General features: G+C 41.3%; 1 protein-coding gene across 1 annotated transcript in view; it reads left to right on the top strand.

Moving 5' to 3' along the window:
• The window catches only part of MYO9A (myosin IXA), a 221,086-nt gene that overhangs the window by 109,549 nt on the left and 89,811 nt on the right, over positions 1–21,726 (top strand). Inside the window, exons 15-16 of the mRNA XM_040969582.1 lie at positions 528–647; positions 13,343–13,418. Of these exons, the coding sequence (XP_040825516.1) occupies positions 528–647; positions 13,343–13,418 (196 nt within the window). The remainder of the gene's footprint in view (positions 1–527; positions 648–13,342; positions 13,419–21,726) is intronic.

The following is a 21,726-nucleotide window of genomic DNA, read 5'->3' as shown; positions in this document are numbered from 1 at the left end:
TGCTATTGCGTTTCCTGCTCTGGCGCTTGCCTTCACACTTCACACATCAGTGACACACTTGTTGGGATGCCTACAAGTGTGGTTAATTGCAGAATCTGTGAAAGAATTGTTTAAACTTGTGGTAAATTGTTTTGGACATATTCTCTTTGGAGTCTCATCAGTATTCCTTGTGGTGTTGCCAACTACATGCTAATGATATATATCAGACCCATTTAGGAAAATACAAATCATACAAGCTGTTTTTGAAATTTCCCTAGTAGTTAAAATTTAAAAATTTAAGTGGTGGTAAAATTCAGTATTTTGATAATTTAAAAGGAGAATTTGAATATGCAAAAGGGTCCTTTATTTACCCTTTTCATGGAATTTCATTGAGTTTCAATTTTTCATAATTGGAAAATTATTCTCGATTTATTATTTGACACTGTTTTAAACATGGTTAAGATAGTTGGCAGCATTACTCTTGATTCTCTTGGTTGGGCTTATGTAATGTCTTTTTCTCTCCCCCTTTTTTTCTTTTGCTTCCTAAGGACATGATGATACAGCGCCATGTACACTTTTGAAAAGTGTGGATAGTTTTAGCTTTCTCCAACACCCAGTCCACCAGAGGAGCTTAGAGATTCTGCAGAGGTGCAAGGAAGAGAAGTACAGTAAGGCTGCAAATCCTCTTTGTCATCATATATCCTTTTGGAAATGGAGACCAGGAGCATTCTGCACCAGGATAGGGCACAGACTGAGGAACAACGCGGCCTCCTTCATTGGAGTGTTCCAGGCTGTTGCACTATCCCGTTTGCCAAGATTGTTGCTGTTAATTATAACTGGCCACCATTACTGAACTTGTGTCCATTTCTGCCTTTCAGATAGCAAGTGGTGGATAAAAATGGGCATTTTTCCCCTGGTCATTTTTTGTTTTCAAAAGCATACTGCTAACTAACATTATAGTCTAGATGACCAAAACAGTTTGGCATGTTTCCACATTTGTAAATACCCATGAAATTATCGATAATCAAGATAATTGACATATTCAGCGCTCACAAAACTTTCCTCATACCCTTCTAAACCCGTCTCATTTCTGTGCTTAGCTTATGCTTGAATCAACATGAGTAGTGTTGCTTTTGTGTATTTTGGCAAATGTTAAACTCACTTAAGGTGGTTACAATCTTCCAGTCTGTTCACTTTGTTTTTTAACACACCCATTTCATTGACACTTAAGCTTAAGGAAGAATAGTGGAATGATGGCACATTCCCTGTTTTTATGAAATTGGTGTACAAAGGTGCCCTTGGTCTCCGTTTCCTTCTTTGCTCATAGTTATACTCACTCTGCATGCAAATTGGTTCTTTTGCCTGTTGTGAAATTATACTTATTTGGCTATGGCGATTATGAGAATAAATGGATTTTTTCCAGAACATTCAAATCAAAATTAGCAACTTCTGTATAATGATCCTAGATTACTTGCACAGATTGTTTTGATCGTTTAATAAATTGCCACCGATTTAGCTTGCTAACTTTACAGGTTTTTGTTTTGTTTTTTTCGCTGAATTTCCATGAATTTTAGTATCTTAGTATGTGAAAGAAGAATGCAGATAGAATTTCTAGACTCAAATGCTGTGGATTTTTTTGTCCAGTTTTCTTACTTTCGCTTTCTTGATATGATAAAAAATGTAATGTATTTGAAAAACAGTATTATACGTGTTTTCCCACTTTGGAACGTAAAATGTAAGTATTTAATTTTTAAAAAAAATTCAGTAGTTCTTAATTATTGCCATGTCTCTTAAAGTCTCATGTATACTTCCTACTCTAAATATTTAAAATCAAGGGTCATCATTTAACATCATCTGTAAGTCATTTTTGTGGAGGAGCTTAAGTTTGTTCAAGTCTTAATATGGTCACAAGTGCAGTTTGCTTTGTATTTGTCGTGGCTCTCAGCCTGACCCACTGAGATTAGCTTTGGGTCCAAAATAGGAAAGCTCTGAATGCAACAGAGGTGGCATGGAGAAATTGTGTGTTCTTGTGTGGGTCTCTACAGTTTTGGCTTGTTGGGGGTTTTCCATTACATAGTTTTTATTCCATTTTCCACCATAAGCGCTAGCAATAAAAACTTTTCATAATATGTAAGAATATGAATTCAAGTTTTAGAAATTTTCTTTAAAAACTTTAAGACTGCTAGCTTCAAGCAGCAGTGAATTGCTGGTACTGGTTTTGTAGCATAGCAAGTAAGATTGCTAGCAGTGCACCAGGATCCCCTAGGTGTTTTATGGCTGCTTCACTTCTGATCCAGCTTTCTCTAAGGTGTGGGGAAGCAGCAAAAATGGCCCAAGTACCTGAGTCCCTACCAACCAAGGGAGAGACCTGGACAAAGCTCCTGGCTCCTGTCTGCACTATGGTTTGCTTTGGCCTGTCTGCCCATATGGACCCCAGTTCATGTCCTGGGTACTCCACTTCCCAATCCAGCTTCCTGCTAATTTACCTATAGAGGCAGCAGAGGATGACGCAAGTGGTGGGGTACTTGCCATCCATGTGGGAGACACAAATGAAACTCTAGTCTTCTGGCCATTGTGGCCATTTGGGGTGTGAACTAGCCAGTGGTAGATACTCATTCATTGTCTTTCTGTGTGTCTCTTTTTTGGTCACTTTGTCTATATAATTCTCCCTTTCTCCTCCTGCTCTGTAATTCTACCTTTGAGATAACCAAGCAAACAAATAAGTGGATATTTAAAAATAAATGAAGTAGGTGAAAAACATGAAATAAAATGCCAGAAACAAATACTATTTGAAGTTAGTGTAAATTGGGGTCCAGCAGAGTAGCATTGGTAGCTAATCCACTGCCCATAATACTGCATCTGATTTGGTCCCCAGTTTGCACCAGTTCGTATCAACAGATACTGTAGCCATACAGGAAATAGTCAGAAATTAGCACAAATAACTATATGCCAACAACATAGAAGACCTTCATGAAATGGATTGATTCCTGGACTCTTACCATCTACCAAAACTTAATCACGAGCAACAGAAAACCTAAATTAACGTATAACAGAGGCAGAGATCAAGTCAGTAACTAAAGCCCTCCCAACGAAGAAAAGCCTGGGCCCATATGGTTTCACCGCTCAATTCTACAAAGTGTTCCAGCTAGAATTGCCCCCAATTCTCCGTAAACTTTTCAAAACAACGGAAGTGAGGCAGTTTTTCCAAATTCATTCTATGAGGCCAACATCATCTTAATGCCAAAGCCAGATAGAGACACAGCAAAGAAAGCAAGCTATGGAGTGATGATATCCTTTATGAATATTGGCACTAAGATGTTCACCAGAATACTAGCTAACAGAATACAGAAATACATCAAGTAGGTCATTCATCTGGACCAGTGAAATTCATCCCTAATATGCAGGGATGTTTTAACATACGCAAATCTATAAATGTGATACATCACATCAAGAAACTGAAGAATGAAAAACATATGATAGTTTTAATAGCTGCAGAGAAAGCACTTGGTAAAAATCCAACACCATTTCATGCTAAAAGAGTCTAGAAAAGATAGGCATAGAAGGAATAATCCACAATATAATCAAGGCAATATATGAAATACCCAGTGTCAGCATCGTACTGAACAGAGAAAGATTGGAGGCTTTCCTGCTAAGATGTGGAACCAGACAAGGATGCCCACTATCAACACTGATTTTTAACATAGTACTGGAAGTACTTGCAAGTGCTCTTATACATGAAAAAGAACTCAAAGGAATTCAAATTGGAAACGAGGAAGTCAAGCTATCTCTGTTTGCAGATGACATGATTCTATACATAGGAGAACTCAATAAAGAGACTGCTAGAACTTATACGAGAGTTTATCAGAGTAGCAGGCCACAAAATAAATGAACAGAAATCAACAGCCCTAAGTATATGCAAGCAACTCCAGGGCTGAAAAAGAACTAACCAGCATGGCGCCCTTCAAAATAACAAAAGAAAATGAAATACCTGGGAATAAACTTAAGATGTGTAAGATCTCTATGAGGAAAATTACAAAGCATTAAAAAAATTGAAGAAGACTTCAAAAAGTGGAGAAATATACCATGTTCCTGGATGGGCAGAGTCAGTATCATCAAATTGTCCATATTACCAAAAGCAGTATATAAGTTCTATACGATTCCAATCAAAATTCCAAGAACATTTTCATAGAGTTGGAAAAAATTATACAAAGCTTTGTCTGGAAACACAAAAGATCATCAGTAGCCAGAACCATCCTGACGAATAAGAACCTAGTGTGAGGGATCACAATACCAGACCTTAGGACATGTTATAGGGCAATAGTTATCAAAACAGCCTGGTACTGGCACAGAAACAGAGAGGAAGACCAATGGAGTGGAATAGAAACATCAGAAGGGAACCCACGTATGCACATCCATCTAATCTTTGATAAGAAAACAGAAAACAGTCTAGGAAAAAAGGCAGGTCTCTTCAATAAATGCTGTTGGGACAACTGGCTAATAGCCTGCAGAAATAAGAAGCAAGATCCACACCTTTTACCATCCATGAAGATCAAATCTAAATGGATAAAGGATCTAAACCCACACACAGAAACCATTAAACCTTTGGAAGAAAACGTAGGAAATACTCACAAGATATAGGTACTGGTGCAGACTTCCTAGAAAAATCATCAAAAGCACAGGCAATCAAGACCAAAATAAACAAATGGGCCTACATTAAGCTAACAAGCTTCTGCACAGCAAAAGAAACAATTAAAAAAGTAAAAAAGCAACCAACAGTATGAGAGCCAAGGGAGATGTGGGACAGATTGGACTGGTCTGCTACACATACTGGCTAACCAGGGTAGGGGGTTGCCTGGTGGGGATTATCATGAGTCGCTCTCACCAGGCCGCAGCTCCCACTGGTTTATGTGAGGGCCGAGTATGCGCTGTGCAGAACCAGTCTGGACTGCAACACCCATTGGTTCCAGTGGAAGGTGGGGCTGAAAACAGAACCAACCCAGCAATTGCAACCACCAGCTGCCCGGGGTGATGGACTGTGCTGGGGCCTGTACTTGCTGGTGCATACAAGAATCTGGCCTGGGAACACCTCAGATGAAGTTTCTTTGGCGATCTCCCCAATTGAAATGCCGGATTCAGAATCCTAACCATGAAAGGACAGAAGATGGAACAAGTTAATCAACCACTTCACCTATAGGTTGGCAGCAAAATACCGGGCAAATAGAGATGCTATGAGGGACAATATCAATCAGTAGGGTTTTCAACGACCTCATCGTGTTTGGAATGGCGAGATTGGCAGAGATTCATAACTGGTGAACTATTGAAACCACTTGAGTGAATATCTCAGAGCATGCCCCACATGTGGGACTTGGGGTGGGTGGAAAATTGGGTGGGGCTTCTCCCTCAATATCCCCCTTTACCTCAGATAGAAGAAGGAAACAATATGGAAATAATAGTCTTACCCCCTTTCCTGTAGCCCTTGACCCTTTTTACCCTAATTAACTATGTAAAGATTGTCAAAATAAAAAAAATTTTTGGAAAAAAAAAAAGCAACCAACAGAGTGGGAGAAAATCTTTGCACTCTACTCAAGAGATAGGGGCCTGATATCCAGAATATACAAAGAACTCTAGAACAACCATTCAGTAAAGCAAACTAGACGAAATGGGCCAAGAAAATGAGCAGACATTTTTTCAAAGGAACACATCCAAATGGCTAACAGGCATATGAAAAAGTGCTTGAACTCCCTGGCAATAAAAAAAGATTCAAATAAAATCCGCAGCCTGATAAGAAACTATCACATGCAGAAAACTGTCACCAACACCTGCTGGCGAGGATGTGGGAAAAAGGAACCCTACTCCACTGCTGGTGGAATTGCAGGCTAGTGCAACCACTATGGAAGTTGGTGTGGAGAATACTCAGGGCAGCTGAAAATGTACCTACCATATGACCCAGCAATCCCACTTCTAGGAGTATATCCAAAAGACCTGATACGTGAGAAAGCAACCCCTATGTTTATTACAGAACAATCAATAATTGCAAAAACATGGAAATAACCTAAATGTCCATTACAGAGGACTGGATAATGAAACTGGGTCATTTACTGTATGGAATACTACTGAGCTATTAAAAAGAATGAAATACAGTTGTTTGCAGCCAAATGGGCTGAACTGGAAACCATTATGCTAAGGGAAATGAGCCAGTCCCAAACGATCAGATATCATATGTTTGCTTTAATATAAGTGACGTTCATTAAAAATGCACAACAGTAACAATGACAACAAAGAGAACAAATAAACACATGTAGCCCCGTAATGGATGTAACAGAGAATAGTATTTCGGGGATCAAGGAGAATCACTGGGATGCATTTCTAGTGAGGAATGCAGGTAGACATAATCTAAACATAAGAGATTGTGCCTGGTGATGCTCAATGCTAACATGGCTAGGGGAAGTTTTGCACATCATCTCAGGGAATGACTCTTTCCTTTCCGATAATCAGTATTATAATAACAAATCCAATTATTTTACCCGTGAGTTTTACCTTTTTGCACTTCCTGGTGTCTTTTCTCAGTAAGATCTTGTGTTGTGATTCACTAATCAGTCATCCATAAGAGACTGATTGATTGAGCCCGACACGATAGCGTAGAGGTTAAAGTCTTCGCCTTGCACGCACCAGGATCCCATTTGGGCACCGGTTCTAATCCTGGAGGCCTTGCTTCTCATCCAGCTCCCTGCTTGTGGCCTGGGAAAGCAGTCAGGGATGGCCCAAAGCCTTGACCCTGCACCCGTGTGGGAGACCTGGAAGAGCTCCTGGCTCCTGGCTTCAGATTGGCTTGGCTCCAGCTGTTGCAATCAGTTGGGGAGAGAACCATTGGATGGAAGATCTTCCTCTCTGTCTATTCCTCTTCTTTGTATATCTGCCTTTCCAATAAAAAAAAATAAATCTTAAAAAAAAAGACTGATTGTAAACACCTGAGATTATTAATGTCCCTTTTATCAATGTTATTGCTACTTCTCATGAAAAAAACAAAGTTTAAAAAAATGTAGGAATATATAATGATATGTTTACTAATTAAACTATGAAAATGAATTTTTCAGTAGTTAAATGGTTTCTGAAAGATTTTTACTTAAAATGGTGACATTAAAAGAATTAGTAAAATACCAGGCTAACATGAAAATTCAGTAATAAAACAAAATAGTAATCCAAATATTTACCAGTAGACCCTATGAAAAATGATTTGGTTGAGAAAAAATATAAAAGATAAAAAATATCTAGAACGTTTGGAGATTAAGAAATGAATTGGTAAAAATGTAAATCTAAAAATAAGTCGTTGTAATAAAGCTTGATTTGCTTGATTTAATTGAAGATAAATGGCATGAAAGAAGGTGCTAGGTAACGGCATGCCTAGTCAGAGAGCCTGACTGTACCTAAAGCACTTGAAGCCTCGGACTCAGTGACTACGAAGGTTAGTGTGTTCAGATTTGAGAGTGGGTCTGTAACAGACTGGGTTAAGCAGTCAGCAGCTACGGCTGGGTGCTGATTTGAGTCTCAGCTGCTTCCGTTCCCATCCAGCTCCCTGTGATGAACCGGGAAGACAGCAGAAGATGGCCCCAGTGTTTCTGCGCCTCCACCCAAACCCATGTGGGAGACCCAGAAGAAGCTCCTGGCACCTGCCTTCGGTCTGGCACTGACCCAGCCGCTGTGGCCATTTAATGAATGCAAGATTTCTCTCTTCTCTCTGTAACTCTGCCTTTCAGATAAATAAACATAAATCTTAAAAATTTGGGTGTAAAAGTTTGAAATTATATACAGTTTCCAAAAGAAATCACAGAACAAACAAAATAGTCATCAAGGGCTAGATGAAAGCATAAATTAATTAGGGTAAATACAAAGCATGGAGGAAATTCTAGATGTTGCACTAATTACTTTTATATTACAACAGACCAAGTAGCATAGTTAAACAGATGATAAAATTAAGCAAGATGGCCAGAATTCAACTGTGGTGTGTATTTTGGTCTTAGAAGAGACCTACCTAGAATGTATGAATGTAGAGATTAAAAATTTTAAAAAGTTGTATCAGAAAATTTGCTGTTGTTCACTGCATTTCATACCTCTTTTTTTCTTCCTTTAATTTGTCTTGCCAGTTCTGTGTTGATGTGCTTTTGTTTCAGTCTACACAAACTTGTGATTCACAAATGCACCTTTGTTGCTGTGGGTATCAACACTTTATCATTCAGTTATGTTCTGTAATCTGTGTATATGCAAACATAAAAGGAGCTTCAGAAACCTCATGGAACATACCCATTGTCTTCTAATTCCATTGCACCCACAGAGCTGTGTATGCTGCAGTATGTTTAGTGTTCATTTCTTTCGTTATTTAAAGATTTTTTAAATTTATTTTTATCAGAAAGGCAGATTTACAGAGAGAAGGAATACATAGAGAAAAATCTTCCATCCATTAGTTCACTCCCCAAGTGGCTGGAATGGCCAGAGCTGAGCCTATCTGAAGCCAGGAGCTTCTTCCAGGTCTCCCACAGGGGTGCAGGGTCCCAAGGCTTTGGGCCATCCTCTATTGCTTTCCCAGGTCGCATACAGGGATGCAAACTGGGATATGAACTGGTGCCTACATGGGATTCTGGCATGTTCAAGGCAAGGATTTAGCTTTTTGGCCACCGTGCTAGACCCTAATGTTCATTTCTTCATGAATGTAAGGGTGGTGTGCTGTCAGAGCTGTCCTGAGGGAACTCCTGCTGGGATCATTTGTGTTTGCTGTCATTGTGTTGGACATGTGCTTCCCTGAATATTCAACTCAGTGAATACTTTGGAGTTGAGTTACTGTTTCATAAAGCAGACATTCCAGTAACATCAGCAGGCACTGTCAGACTTCTGATACTAGAGAGATGTCATTTTCTTTTCTTTTGATGTTTTTTTTTGTAATGAGTAACCCAAATGTCATCCTGTTGTCATTCCCCTGAATGGAATAAACCTATTTTCCCTCTGGCTACATTAGCAATTTCCTCTTTAGTTTTTATTAAAGATTTATTTTATTTTTATTGGAAAGGTGGACATACAGAGAGGAGAGACAGAGAGGAAGATCTTCTGTCCGATGATTCATTCCCCAAGTGAGTGCAATGGCCAATGCTATGCCGAAGCCAGGAGCCTCTTCTGGGTCTCCCATGCGGGTGCAGGGTCCCAAAGCCTTGGGCTGTCCTCGACTGCTTTCCCAGGCCACAGGCAGGGAGCTGGATGGGAAGCGGGGCTGCCGGGATTAGAACCGGCGCCCATATGGGATCCCGGGTGTGCAAGGCGAGGACCTTACCCACTGCGCCATCGCGCCGGGCACTAGTTTTGTTTTTTAGCACTTCTCTCATTCCTAGCTCATGATTAGTATTGTGTTTTTCCTGTTGGAGACTTGTTGCACCTTTGAACCTCTGTTTCACAATTTTTATGAAATTTGCCAATTAAAAAAGCAAAATGAAATTTGTCCCAATTTGGATTGTTTCCCATGTCAGTGAAGTGATCCACATGCTTGAGCCTTTATCTGCTGCCTCCCAGGAAGTGCAGCAGCTGGTCGGATTCTAAGTGGAGCAGTTGGGGCTTTACATAGAACTTCAATGTGGGATGAAGGCTTGTTCCTTAACGCTGTTCCAAACACTGCGTCTCCTCTTCCTCCCCAACTTCATTCTTCTCCATGTGATTAACTTTCACAGTGACATTTGTTAAGAACATAACTCTTTCCTACTGAACTGTCTTATCAGAAACGTCGGTTATAAGTGTGAAGATTGGTTTCTGGACTGATATTTCTAGTCAGTGCAACTTACTGTGTTGATTAGTGTCCTTGCAATAAGTGTTGTAGGGGAATATGAATAATTGAACCCCTCACCCTTTTAAAAAAAAGTATTTTAAAGTTTATTCTTATTGGAATGTAGATTTGCAGAGAAAAGGAGAGACGGAGAGAAAGATCATATCCCTTGGTTCATCCCCAAATGGCCTTAGTGGCTGGAGCTGAGCCAATCCAAAGCCAGGAGCCAGGAACTAGAACCTACTTCTACATTTCCCATGTGGGTGCAGGTTTCCAAGGCTTTGGGACACCCTCTTTCTAATTTTTTAAATTTTTTGGCTCTCCTGGATCTCTTTCCATATTAATATTGTGCTCAGCTTGTAGCTCGGATTTTAATAGAGATTTCCTTGACCTAGTGAGTAAATTGAGCATTGCCCTCTTCATAACATTATGTTTTCTCATTCACGAGCTTTGATGGTATTCTGTTGCTTTGGAGCTTTCCTAATTTCTCTTACTCATGTTTTGTAGTTTTCATTATAGATGTCTTATACTTTATTTTGACACTTAATTGAATTATTTTCCTGCTTTATCTTTTCCATTCCTAATTTGTTTTCTTAGAAATAACATATGATTTTTGTAGATTGATCTTGTTTCTTGGAAGTCTGGTGGACTCTTTTGTTAGTCCCAGATTTTTCTGAATTTCTTAGCATTTTTGTAGATTATGTCATCTTAAGTAATTTTTCCCCATTTTATCTTACATTAAATGTTTGTACTTATATTAGGAAATTTAATAACTTTATATTTTCAAAGCTTAAACTGTTTATCATATAATCTGAAAAGAGTCATGTTTAAATTTTTAAGGTTTGACTGATTTGAAAGGCGTAGTGAGAGATGGAATGAAAAAGAGCAAGAAATCTTCCATCCTCTAGTTTGCTTCCTAATGGTTGTAACTGCTTGGTCTGGGTCAGCCTCCTCCTGGCCTCCCGTGTGGGTGGCAGGAGCCTCCGCTTTCCCCGGGACACCAACAGAGGGCTGGAACAGACACAGACGTGGATCGGTGCTCCTGTGCGGGATGGCTGCATTGCAGGCTGTGGCACCATTGGGTGTTCCAAACCGAGATCCCCTGTCTTAAATACTGTAAATCCTTCAGGAAACAGTTTGTCATCCTTGATGCTCAAGTGTCTTAAAAAAGATTTAATTGCTTATACGAAAGACAGTTATTGGGGGAGGGGTAGAGAGTGGGGGAATTGATTGGTCTTCATCTACTGGTTCATTCCTCAGATGACTGCAGACAGCTGAGGCCAGGCCAGGTGAGAACCATAGCCTGAACATCTTATTCTCCTACATGAGGTGCAGGGGCCCAAGCACTGGAGCCAGCTTCACTGCTTTCCCGGGTGTGTTACCTGGAAGCTGGGTTGGAAGTGTGGCAGCTGAAACATGAAGCATTGCCCACATGGAATAGTAGCTTAACACACTGGTGCCACAACACTGGCACCATGTCTTTTCCTTTAAGCTCAGTTGATCTCTTAAAAAATAATAATAATAAAGGCTTGGGCCCAGCGCACTAACCTAGCGGCTAAAGTCCTTATCTTGCATGCACTGGGATCCCATATGGGCACTGGTTCTAATCCTGGCTGCCCCACTTTCCATCCAGCTCCCTGCTTGCGGCTTGGGAAAGCAGTCAAGGATGGCCCAAAGCCTTGGGACCCTGCACCTACGTGGGAGACCTGGAAGAAGCTCCTGGCTTCTGGCTTCGGGTTGGTGCAGACCCAGCCATTGCAGCCACTTGGGGAATGAATCAGCAGACGGAAGATCTTCCTCTCTGTGTCTCCTCTTTGTATATCTGACTTTCCAATTTTAAAAAAAAGGGCTTAATTCATTTTTATTGGAAATGGAGATTTACAGAAAGAAGGATAGAAAAAGAAAGATCTCTGTCTGCTGGTTCATTCACTCCCCAAATTGCCGCAACATCTGGAGCTGTGCTGGGTTTCCCACATGGGTGCTTTTCTAGGGCATAAGCAGGGAGCTGGATGGGAAGTGGAGCAGCTGAGACAGGAACCAGCACTAATATTGGATTCCAGTGCTTGCAAGGGAGGATTAGCCAGTTAAGCCATCACAGCAGGCCTTTACAAATAAATAAATAAATAAATAAATAAATAAATAAATAAATAATAATAATTAAAAGTTTTTAAAGATTTACTAAAAGCCACAGCTACAGAGAGAGAAAAGGACAGGAAATCTTCCATCCATTGATTCACTCTCCCAAATAGCTGTTTCTGCTGGAGTTTGGCCTGTCTGAAGCCAGGAAACAGGAGCTTCCTGTGGGTCTTCCATGTGGTCGCAGGGGCCAAACACTTGGACAATTTTTGTTGGTTTTGGTTTTTTTGGACAGACCAGCACATCACTTGATTGGAAGTAGAGCAGTCTGAACTCTACCTGGCCCCCATATGGAATGCCAATACTGCAGGCTGTGGCTCCATCTGCTCTTCCATAGCACTCGCCCAATCTCTAAGATTTGTAGCCTATGTTATCAGTATATTTATTGGTGAAAACAGTTAAAAGGGATAATATTAAAAATTATTTTGATATCAAAATAGAAAAGGAATTTGCTGCCTTCTCTGCCTTCATTGCAGGCTCCTTTGAGCTTCCTCAAGTTAGTGTTTATATGAAAGAAGGAATAATGTGGTTGATACTGTAGTGTAGTGGGTTAGTCATTGTCTGTGAGGCTGATATCCCATATGGATTCCAGGTTATATCCTGCACTTAAGATTCAGCCCTTTGTCAGTAGCCTGGGAAAGCAGCAAAAGATGGTCCAAGTAACTGCGCTCCTGCACCCATCTGGAATACCCAGGTGACACTCCTAACTCCTCCCTTTGGCCTGACTCAGCTTCAGCCAAACACTGTGGCCATTTAGGGGTTGGGAAAGTGATCTCTCTCTCTTCTTCTGTTTCCTCTTTTTATTTCTTCTCTATCACTGTCTTTAAAGATTTGTTTTTTTGAGAGGCCAATTTCATAAGAGAGAAGGAAAGACTAAGGCAGCACCCTTCCATCCTCTCATTCATTCCCTAAATGGCTGGGACAGACAGAGATGAGTTGAACCTCTGGGAACTTCTGGGTTTTGCATGTGGGTGCAGGGGCCCAAGAACTTGAGCCATCCTCTGCTGCCTTTCTAGGCCACAAGTGGGAACTAAATCAGAATTGGAGCAGCCAGAATCCTAATCAGTTCCCATATGGGATGCCAGCACCAAAGGTAGAGGTTTAGCCTACTATGCCATGGCACTGGTCCTTTTCTCTCTCTCTCTTTCCAGTTCTGTGTTTCAGAAAAATAATGTTTTCAAGAAAGAATTGAATCATTATTACAGTCTCATTGATTTTATTTGTAATGATGGTTATGAGATTTGGTTCATATTATTTAGATGTTTCTGACATATTTAACAGATGTTGATTGAAGTACATCAGTTTTGATTGATATATTGATATTTTTGATTGATATTTTGATTGATCAATTTACTAAAGTTATTTCACGTTTAGCTTAACACTGATTTAAATTTTGTTTCTTTTTTTTCTTTTTTCGTCTCTTGCTAGATATAACTCGGAAAAGTCCCAGAACACCTCTTTCTGATCTTCAGGGCATGAATGCTCTAAATGAAAAGAACCAGCAGTAAGTGCTTTGATTTATGTTGTCAATGAATTGAAAAGAAGTGACTTGCTTTCTTATTGTTTGTGTGTCTTTAAAAATATGAAGAAGAGCTTGGTTTGGTTTTAATTTCTTAAAACTTTTGTAAATGAGAAAACAGAATAGCAAAACAAAACAAAAATCTTTTGTAAATGGCAAAATAACAATACATTAATTAACAAAACTTGCCTAAGATTGCTTTGGAGAAAATGACTATATTATTTGTGAGCCTTGTGTAATTTAATTTCTGAGACCTTGGATTTTATATCTTTTGTAAACCTGAAGTTTATATTCTGCTAATTTTTTGTGGCGCAATCTCCCGTGGTAGGAAATAATTAAGTATACATAATGATTTACATGAGAGTGTGTAATACCTTTTCTTGGTGAGTGTAAGCATCAGAGCTTACACCATTTTTAGTGAAATTTTTCTGAGTATAATTTGGAAGTAAGTAAAATTTTCATGCATGTCATTTATTAAGTGTTGTTTAGCAATTTCTAGAGTGTGGCCTAAATGTCATCACAGTTGAGTGTCTTAGTAACTACGCACCTGCTCTTCCAGTGCCTGATACGTGTTGTCACTTAGTTGCTCACTGCCTTTTCTGTGGCTCTGTTGCTCCTAAGAGTCTAAGTTCACTAGAGCCTTGTTCTAGATCTGCCAGATGCCACGGAGCTAGGCACGAATGTCTCCATCCCCAACAGACACGCTTGCCTGCTGTCCTTACAGTGTGTGTCCTTTGCTCTCGTATCAGTGATTCTTGGCTGATGATGCAGTCCGCCCTCATATTTGCATGCTAAGTTTTAGGATGCAAGAGCAACCTGGGTCATTGTGTCTTTCTCACTCCCTGTTCACATCATTATCACCATTGTTAGGAAACTGTAGCTTACGGAACTCATCTTCATGATTTAGAAAACAAAAATCTGTGCCCTGCCCAACAGGGCAAAGCAGTTGATTGATTAGAAACTTGCTAATTCCCAGTTTGTGTATTTATCTTTGTCTTTTCAATTGTGGTTACCTGAAAAGGTCTTTCTGAGTTTCTGTTTTTTAATGTGGTGGTTGGGGTACTCCAGTGTTGTAGCTTAGGATTGATTGATTGATTGGGTATGAGCTCACACAGTTACCTGGTTTTAAACCCTCATGGAATGATAAACTAATAATTGAAAGACATGTATTTCATTTCTGAAGACCATTTTACAGGGTATTAGATCACACCAGCTTTCTTTCCTTTCACATAATGAAGAGATAAGTGACACTGGTGACACTGGTGTAATGATACCAGGAAAAGGCTGCTGGCCATCTGCTTTTTTTTGTTTTTAAGATTTATTATTATTATTTTTATTATTGGAAAGGCAGATATACAGAGAGGAGAGACAGAGAGGAAGATCTTCCGTCCCATGATTCACTCCCCAAGTGAGCGCAACGGCCGATGCTATGCCGATCCGAAGCCAGGAGCCTCTTCCGGGTCTCCCATGTGGGTGCAGGTTCCCAAAGCTTTGGGCCATCCTCGACTGCTTTCCTGGACCACAAGCAGGGAGCTGGAAGGGAAGTGGAGCTGCCGGGATAGAACCGGCACCCATATGGGATCCTGGGCGTGCAAGGCGAGGACCTTAACCACTGCGCCACTGCGCCGGGCCCCCATCTGCTTTTAAAAAGATTTCCTTCTTTATTTGAAAAAGAGACAGAGAAAGAGATGACAGGACAGAGATCTTCATCTACTGGTTTGCTCCCAAAATGGCTCTGGTGGCTGGAGTTGGTCAGTCTGAAGCCAGGAGCTTCTGGGTTTCTCCACGTAGGCACAGGAGGCCCAAAGGCTTGCTCCGTTTTCCGCTGCTTTCCCTGGTAAATTAGGAGGAAACAGGTTCCAGAGTGGAACAGCTGGGACTTGAACTGGCTCCAAAGAGGGTGCTGGCACCACTGATGGCAGCCTTACCTGCTATGCCCTGGCACTGGCCCTTTGCTGGCAATCTTAACAAGAGTTGGTTAGAATTGTGTTTATTGGGTTGATGAATATATCTTATATGTTATTTTAGAGAAAATTGATTAGGAGTGAGGACAGAGTAGTATTTGTGAGTTCCAACTGAAATGTATAATGAGCTCCAGTATCATTCTTATGCCATTGCTATCTCCAGTCTTCCCAGTACTGTTTGTTAACAGATGGTTTTTTTCCCCTGGAAGCTTTGTGGCAGATTTCTGGAATTTAAGTTATCCATAAATTGAAATGCTTATTTCTGGATTGTGAATGTTGTTTTCATTGTTATGTGCGTCTTTTTTTTTTTAATTAAATGCATTGCATTATGTGACACAGTTTCATAGGCTCTGGGATTCCCCCAACCCCTCCTTGTGCCCTCCCCCCATGGTGGATTCCTCCACTTAGTTGCAGTATTATAGTTCAAGTTCAGTCAAGAGTCTTTCTTTGCAAACATATACCAAGCATAGAATTTAGCATGTTCTTGTCCAGATAAAAATTCAACAGTTACTTGGGGAGACCATCTCTGGTCTGAAGGTAGAACTGGCAGAATATCATCCTGATCAATTAAAAGCCCCAACATAACAACAACAACAATTTACAACATTATGGAGTTAATTGACATGGTATCGAGTGGCCAATGTGTTAGAAAATGCAAGTTCTTAACCATATCCTGTGACTACTTCATTGACATTTCAATTTTAGTTTATATACAGAACCGGCTGCTATATACCTTAAAATGTCTATAGGGTACTATACACCTGTCTCGTGACTATTTCCATTTTAGCATTCAGCAGTTTATAGTGTTGAAGCATAATTTTGCTGAACTTTCAGATTTTGGGATAGTCTGAACTGGCTTATAACTCTAACAAGGCATATGTCAACAGTTGAGGTTCAGAACAGTTTTAGGAGGGGTGTGCAGAGAAATCTTCAATACCTTAGTGAGGAGTAACTAATCTTTGTGTCCTACCTAGTAAGATATATTTGAATCCACACTGACTGTTTCCTGTTTGGTTCTAAGCTTTCCTTGTTGTTTTCTCTCTATATATTCTAGCTTTTTTTGTTTGCTTTTTTGGGGGGGGGCGGGGAAGGGGAGATGATCCAGAGCGACCCTGATGGTCATTGCAAGACAGGGTTGGGAGCCAAAGTTGGAACTAAGTAAGGACCAGTGCAAGCTCCTCTCCCTAGTCCCGAAGGAAATTTATTGTTCTTCTGTTTCTGCAGCCTGCTCAGGGCTCCTGGCTGTTGTTCCAATGACCTTGGATCCTGCAAGGAAGGATTTGGGCTTCTTCCATCCCATGTGGTAGATCCAAATGGGGGTGGGTGACCTCAGAGTCCTCAGCCTCTGAAGGCACTCCAATTCCCTGTGGTCTCCTAGGCAGTTGGGAAGTAGTCCTTGGTGCCCGTGCTGATAGTCCTTGGTGAGGATCCAGGAGTCTCCAGGGTTGGGATACGAGCCTCCTCTTGTCCTCCTGCTCCACTCTCAGGTCCTCCCCTGCTCTGTACATATGACCTCCTGTTAAGAGGTTGTCAGGATCGCTCCTGATTCCCCCTATATGTTTTTGTAGTTTAACTATTGTCTAATGCTGATTTGAGTCTGTTGTGTATGAGTTACTAGTTTTGATCATGGTAGGTTATATATTTCATGACTTCCTCACACCTTCTAAGGAGTTAAAGATCCAAGGAGAGACTGCGATTTTGTCCTGATATACGCTTGTGTTTTTGTGGATGTTGGTATCTGTTTAATTGTATTTCCCTGCGTGGACTTTAGTGGGGAGGTCTTCCCATTTGCCATCTTTGTTTATGGTTTGCTTTTTTCTGGGATTAGCACATTTCTAAGGAGATTTTATAGAGCTGGTTTTGTGCTGGCATACTCTTCTACTTTCTCCTTGCTATGGAAGTATCTAATTTCATTCTCCAATACAAATGAGATCTTTGCTGGGTACATTATTCTTGGTTGACAGTTGTTTTGTTTCAGGATTTGAAAGATTTTATTCCATTCTCTCCTTGCTTGGAACGTTTTTTGTGAGCAGTCAGCAGTGATCCTGATTGGTTTTCCTCTAAGTGTAAGCTTGTCTATGCTTCGTGCTACTCTCAGGATTCTTTCCTTGTATTCATTTGAGGGGAGCTTGAGCACAACATGTCTGGGTGAGGATCTCTTGGGGTCGAATATGTTGGGAGTTCTTTGTCTTTCCTGGATTTGGGCTGGATTCATGTTCCAAGTGTTTTGGAAGCTCTGCTGTGTAATTTCATTGAGCACTTGTTGCATACCTCTCTGTCCACTCCTTCAGGAAGGCCTATAATTCTGATATTTGACTTCTTGATGTTGCCTTTCATTTCCTGTATGGCCTTATTAGCCTTGTTCAAATGTTTCTCTAGCTGATTGATAATCTGCCTGCTTTCATTATGGGAGTCTTCCAGTTCAGAGATTCTGTCTTCTGCTGCATTAATTCTGTTGGATAGGCTCTCGACTCTGTGCTTCAGGTCAAGGATCTCATTTTTGACTAATTTTGTTTCTATGATCATCTGAGTTTTTGAATTCCTTGAGCTCCCTCCCATCGTTTTTCATTTTCTCTGAAGAGTTTTATAATTATTTTTCTGAATTTCTTTTCTGATAGTTCGTCAGTTTCTTTATCTGTCTTCTCTGCAATTGACCAGTCCTTCTGGTGACTTTTTGGGGTGGCACTGGCTCCTTCCTATGACTCATTTCTTTTTCTGTGACCTTGCCCCATGTCTTTGTGATTTCCCATATTGCTTGTTTCTAACCCTTGACCTCTGCTGCCACCTAGTGGGTGACCTGAGCTCTTGCTGACCTAGATTTTTTTTTCCTTCTTTGTGGCGCCTGGGATTTCTACTTGTTCAGTAGCACAACTCTGTGGTCTTGTGGGCTCTTCCAACCAGGGCTATATTTACAGTAGCTACTAGGTCTCCTCTCTGTGGGGTTCTTGTGGCCTTGGGATTGGTGCAGCCCAGTGCAGGGGAGTTCCAGTTCCCAGGTTTGCCCAGGCTCTTTGTTTCTGTGCATAGTCACCCTCTCTGGCCTGTCTGCCCAGATCCAAGCCTGGCTTGAACTGCTGTGTGCACCCTTCACCACGTTTTGTTCCCATGATCAGTTCAGGCACTCTTTACCACGTTTTGTTTCTGAGATCCGCCTGCCCCTCACCTCCTGCTAAGGACAGACACTTCCCTGTGGTAGGGACTTAGTGAGGTTTGCTCCCCAAATTTCACTCACCACATTTCACTCTGAGTCTCCGCAGCCCCGGGGCGCCCTCCTTGACCCTCTCAGGTTGCCAATCCCAGTCTTACGGGACTGTTTCACTGCTGCGTGCCACCTTTCTCAGTCCTGGCAGCACTGGGGCATTTTCCACAGTGTTCCCTGCAGATCTTTTCCTTTTGGGCTCACTTCAGTCTGCTCTTGTCCCTAACTTTTAGGACCCCAGGTCACATCGGTTTACCTCCATCGGACATGTTGACTCTTCTGTTCTGTGTGTCTTAACCAGATTGTGTTATGCTAATTACCAAAACTTTGAAGTAAGTCTACAAATTCCAGATGCTGTTCTTTCATCTTTTTTCTTTTTCAAAAGCATGTTAACTGTGTGGGCCATTGGCATTTCCATGTGTCTTGTAAGGTCAGCATATCAGCTTCTGCAGTGGAGGTGGCTGTCGTGCGGGCAGGTTTTGGTGAAGTCAGTGGATCAGCTGAAGGGACATTGCCATCTGAACAATAATGTGTATCCCCATTCCCAACATGGCCTATTTTGCTACTTGCTTAGATTTTGCATTAACAATTCATGTTTTTAAAAAATATTTATTTAATTGGAAAGGCAGATCTTTTACAGAGAAAGGAGAGATAGAATGTCTTCTCTCTGCTGGTTCACTCTCAAAATGGTCACAACAGCCAGAGTTGAGCTGATCCAAAGTTAGGAGCCAGGAGTTTCTTCTGGGTCTCCCACATGGGTACAGGATAGCAAGGACTCTGCTGCTTTCCCAGGTTGTAAATAGCAAGCTTGATCAGAAGTGGAGTGTTGGAACGTGAAGCCGTACCCGTGTGGATGCTGGCACCACAGTACAGAGGTGCAGAGGATGAGCTTGCTGTGTTATCACACTCCCTCCCATCCCAACAGTATTTTAAAGCTTTCTTTGCATAGCGTTTGCTATTTTTAGTTTGTTCCTATGTAGTATTTTATTTCTGTTATTACACATGAAAAAACTTTGCTTTTATGTTCAGATTGTTCATCAGCATTACACAAAATACAGTAATTATTTAGATTTATGTTAGTTTAAAGTCAGAGATAGAGCAAGAGGTGCAGAGAGAAATCCTGCATCTGTTGATTAACTCCCAGATGCCCACAACTGCCAGAACTGGGCCCTTCGGAAGCTGAGAGCCTGGAGCTTCTTCAGAGTCTCCTGTGTAGCGGCAGGGGTCCAAGGCCTTGGGCGGTCCACTGATGTTTTCCCAGGTTATTATGAGGGAAGTGGATTGGAAGTGGGCTCGATGGGTTACAGGTGGAAGATTAGCACAGCTGCACCACCATGCTGGCCCCAAGTCCCAGAACTTTCTGCATATTAGTTTGTCATATTGTGCGTGAATATGATTTCTTTCTAGCTGTGGGTGGAGGTTCCCAAGGTTTGGGCCATCACTCACTGCTTTCCCAGTACACAAGCAGGGAGCTGAATGGGGAGTGGAGCGGCTGGGAGACATCATTTAATGCCCATATGGGATCCTAGTGGTTGAAGTCAGGGAGGATTTGTTGGTTGAGCCATTTTGCCGGGCCCTCCTTGTTTGTCCCTTAATCTTCTGTTGCTGCTAAAACAAACAAACAAACAAACAAACTTAAACTCATCTTTAATTGCCTTTTGTCATATACCATACCTTCTCCCCATCAGGAAATCATATTAGTTCCACTCTAAAATGATACTTGTACTCTTATCATTGCTGACACTTGAACCACTAGAGATATTATCTCCTGTACGGATTATCGCAATAGCCTCTTAAAACAATCACCTTGGTGTTGTCCTTGACCTGATTAACTATATTTAATGCAGCAGCTAGAATAATTGTTTTAGAATGTAAAACTAATCATGTCAAAGTTGTGTGCAAATGTCTGTCATTTTCTCTCATTTCCCAGAGGCATTTGCACTAAAATTTTATTTTCCCGTCTCTGACTAGGCTTCCTACCCAGCTTTGCTGATTTACTGAATGTAATTCAGATTCTTCAACAGCATTCCTGTCTCAGGACTATGTGCCTGCCTGGAATTGCCTGCCTTTCTCCTTTCTTTCATGTTACTTTATTTGAAAGGCAGTGTTACAGAGAGAAGGAGAGACAAAGTGAACACTTCCTAAATGGCCACAATGGCCATAGCTAGGCCAATCTAAGAACCAGGAGCTTCTTCTGGGTCTCCCGTGAGAGTGAAGTGGCCCAAAGATTTTAGTGATCCTCTGCTATTTTTCCAGGCTGTAAGCAGGAAGCTGGATCAGAAGTAGAGCATCTGAGACTCCAAGTGAAACCCAGACGGTACTGGTGCCTCAGACAGAAGCTTAGCTTACTATGCCAGGAGCTGACTCCTGGGGTTGCTTGATTTGTTGCCCTGTCTCCTCATCACCTTTTATGTGGCTCCTGTTGGTCGAAGCTCCTTCACGGCCTGGAGCCTGGTGCTCTTTGTGCTCTTTCCTTGCTTTGCCTTAGCCTTGATGAACTGACATATTCATACTTACTGTGTGCCTGCTTCCTTACTGTAAGCCAAGCAATTGTAAAGATTTTGGTTTTTTAATGATTGATTTATTTTCATTGAAAAGGCAAATTGACGGAGGACAGAAAGATTTTCCATTCTCTGGTTTTCTCCTCAAATGCCCTCAATGGCTGGAGCTAAGTTGAGCCAAATGCAGGAGCCAGGAGCTGCTTCTGGGCCTCCCATATATGTGCAGGGTCCCAAAGATTTCCCAGGCCAGGGCAGAGTGCTGGATGGGGAGTGGAACAGCTGTAATATAGATTGGCACCCATATGTGTTGTTGGCACTTGCAAGTAGAGGATTAGCATGTTGAAACAAATGGCGCCAGGCCTAACTGTAAGGGTTTTTAAAAATTATTATTGTTTACTTAAAGATTTATTTTATTTTAGTTTTCAATTTTATTTGATTTTTTTTTTTATTGAAAAGTCAGATATACAGAGAGGAGAGACAGAGAGGAAGGTCTTCCGTCCGATGATTCACTCCCTAAGTGAGCGCAACGGGCGATGCTATGCCAGGAGCCAGGAGCCTCTTCCGGGTCTCCCACGCGGGTGCAGGGTCCCAAAGCTTTGGGCCGTCCTTGACTGCTTTCCCGGGCCACA

This window comes from Ochotona curzoniae, unplaced genomic scaffold (genome assembly GCF_017591425.1).
Source record: "Ochotona curzoniae isolate NIBS_2020 unplaced genomic scaffold, NIBS_Ocur_1.0 scaffold_4701, whole genome shotgun sequence".
Taxonomy (NCBI): Eukaryota; Metazoa; Chordata; class Mammalia; order Lagomorpha; family Ochotonidae; genus Ochotona; species Ochotona curzoniae.
This window is presented reverse-complemented; position numbering and strand designations above follow the sequence as displayed.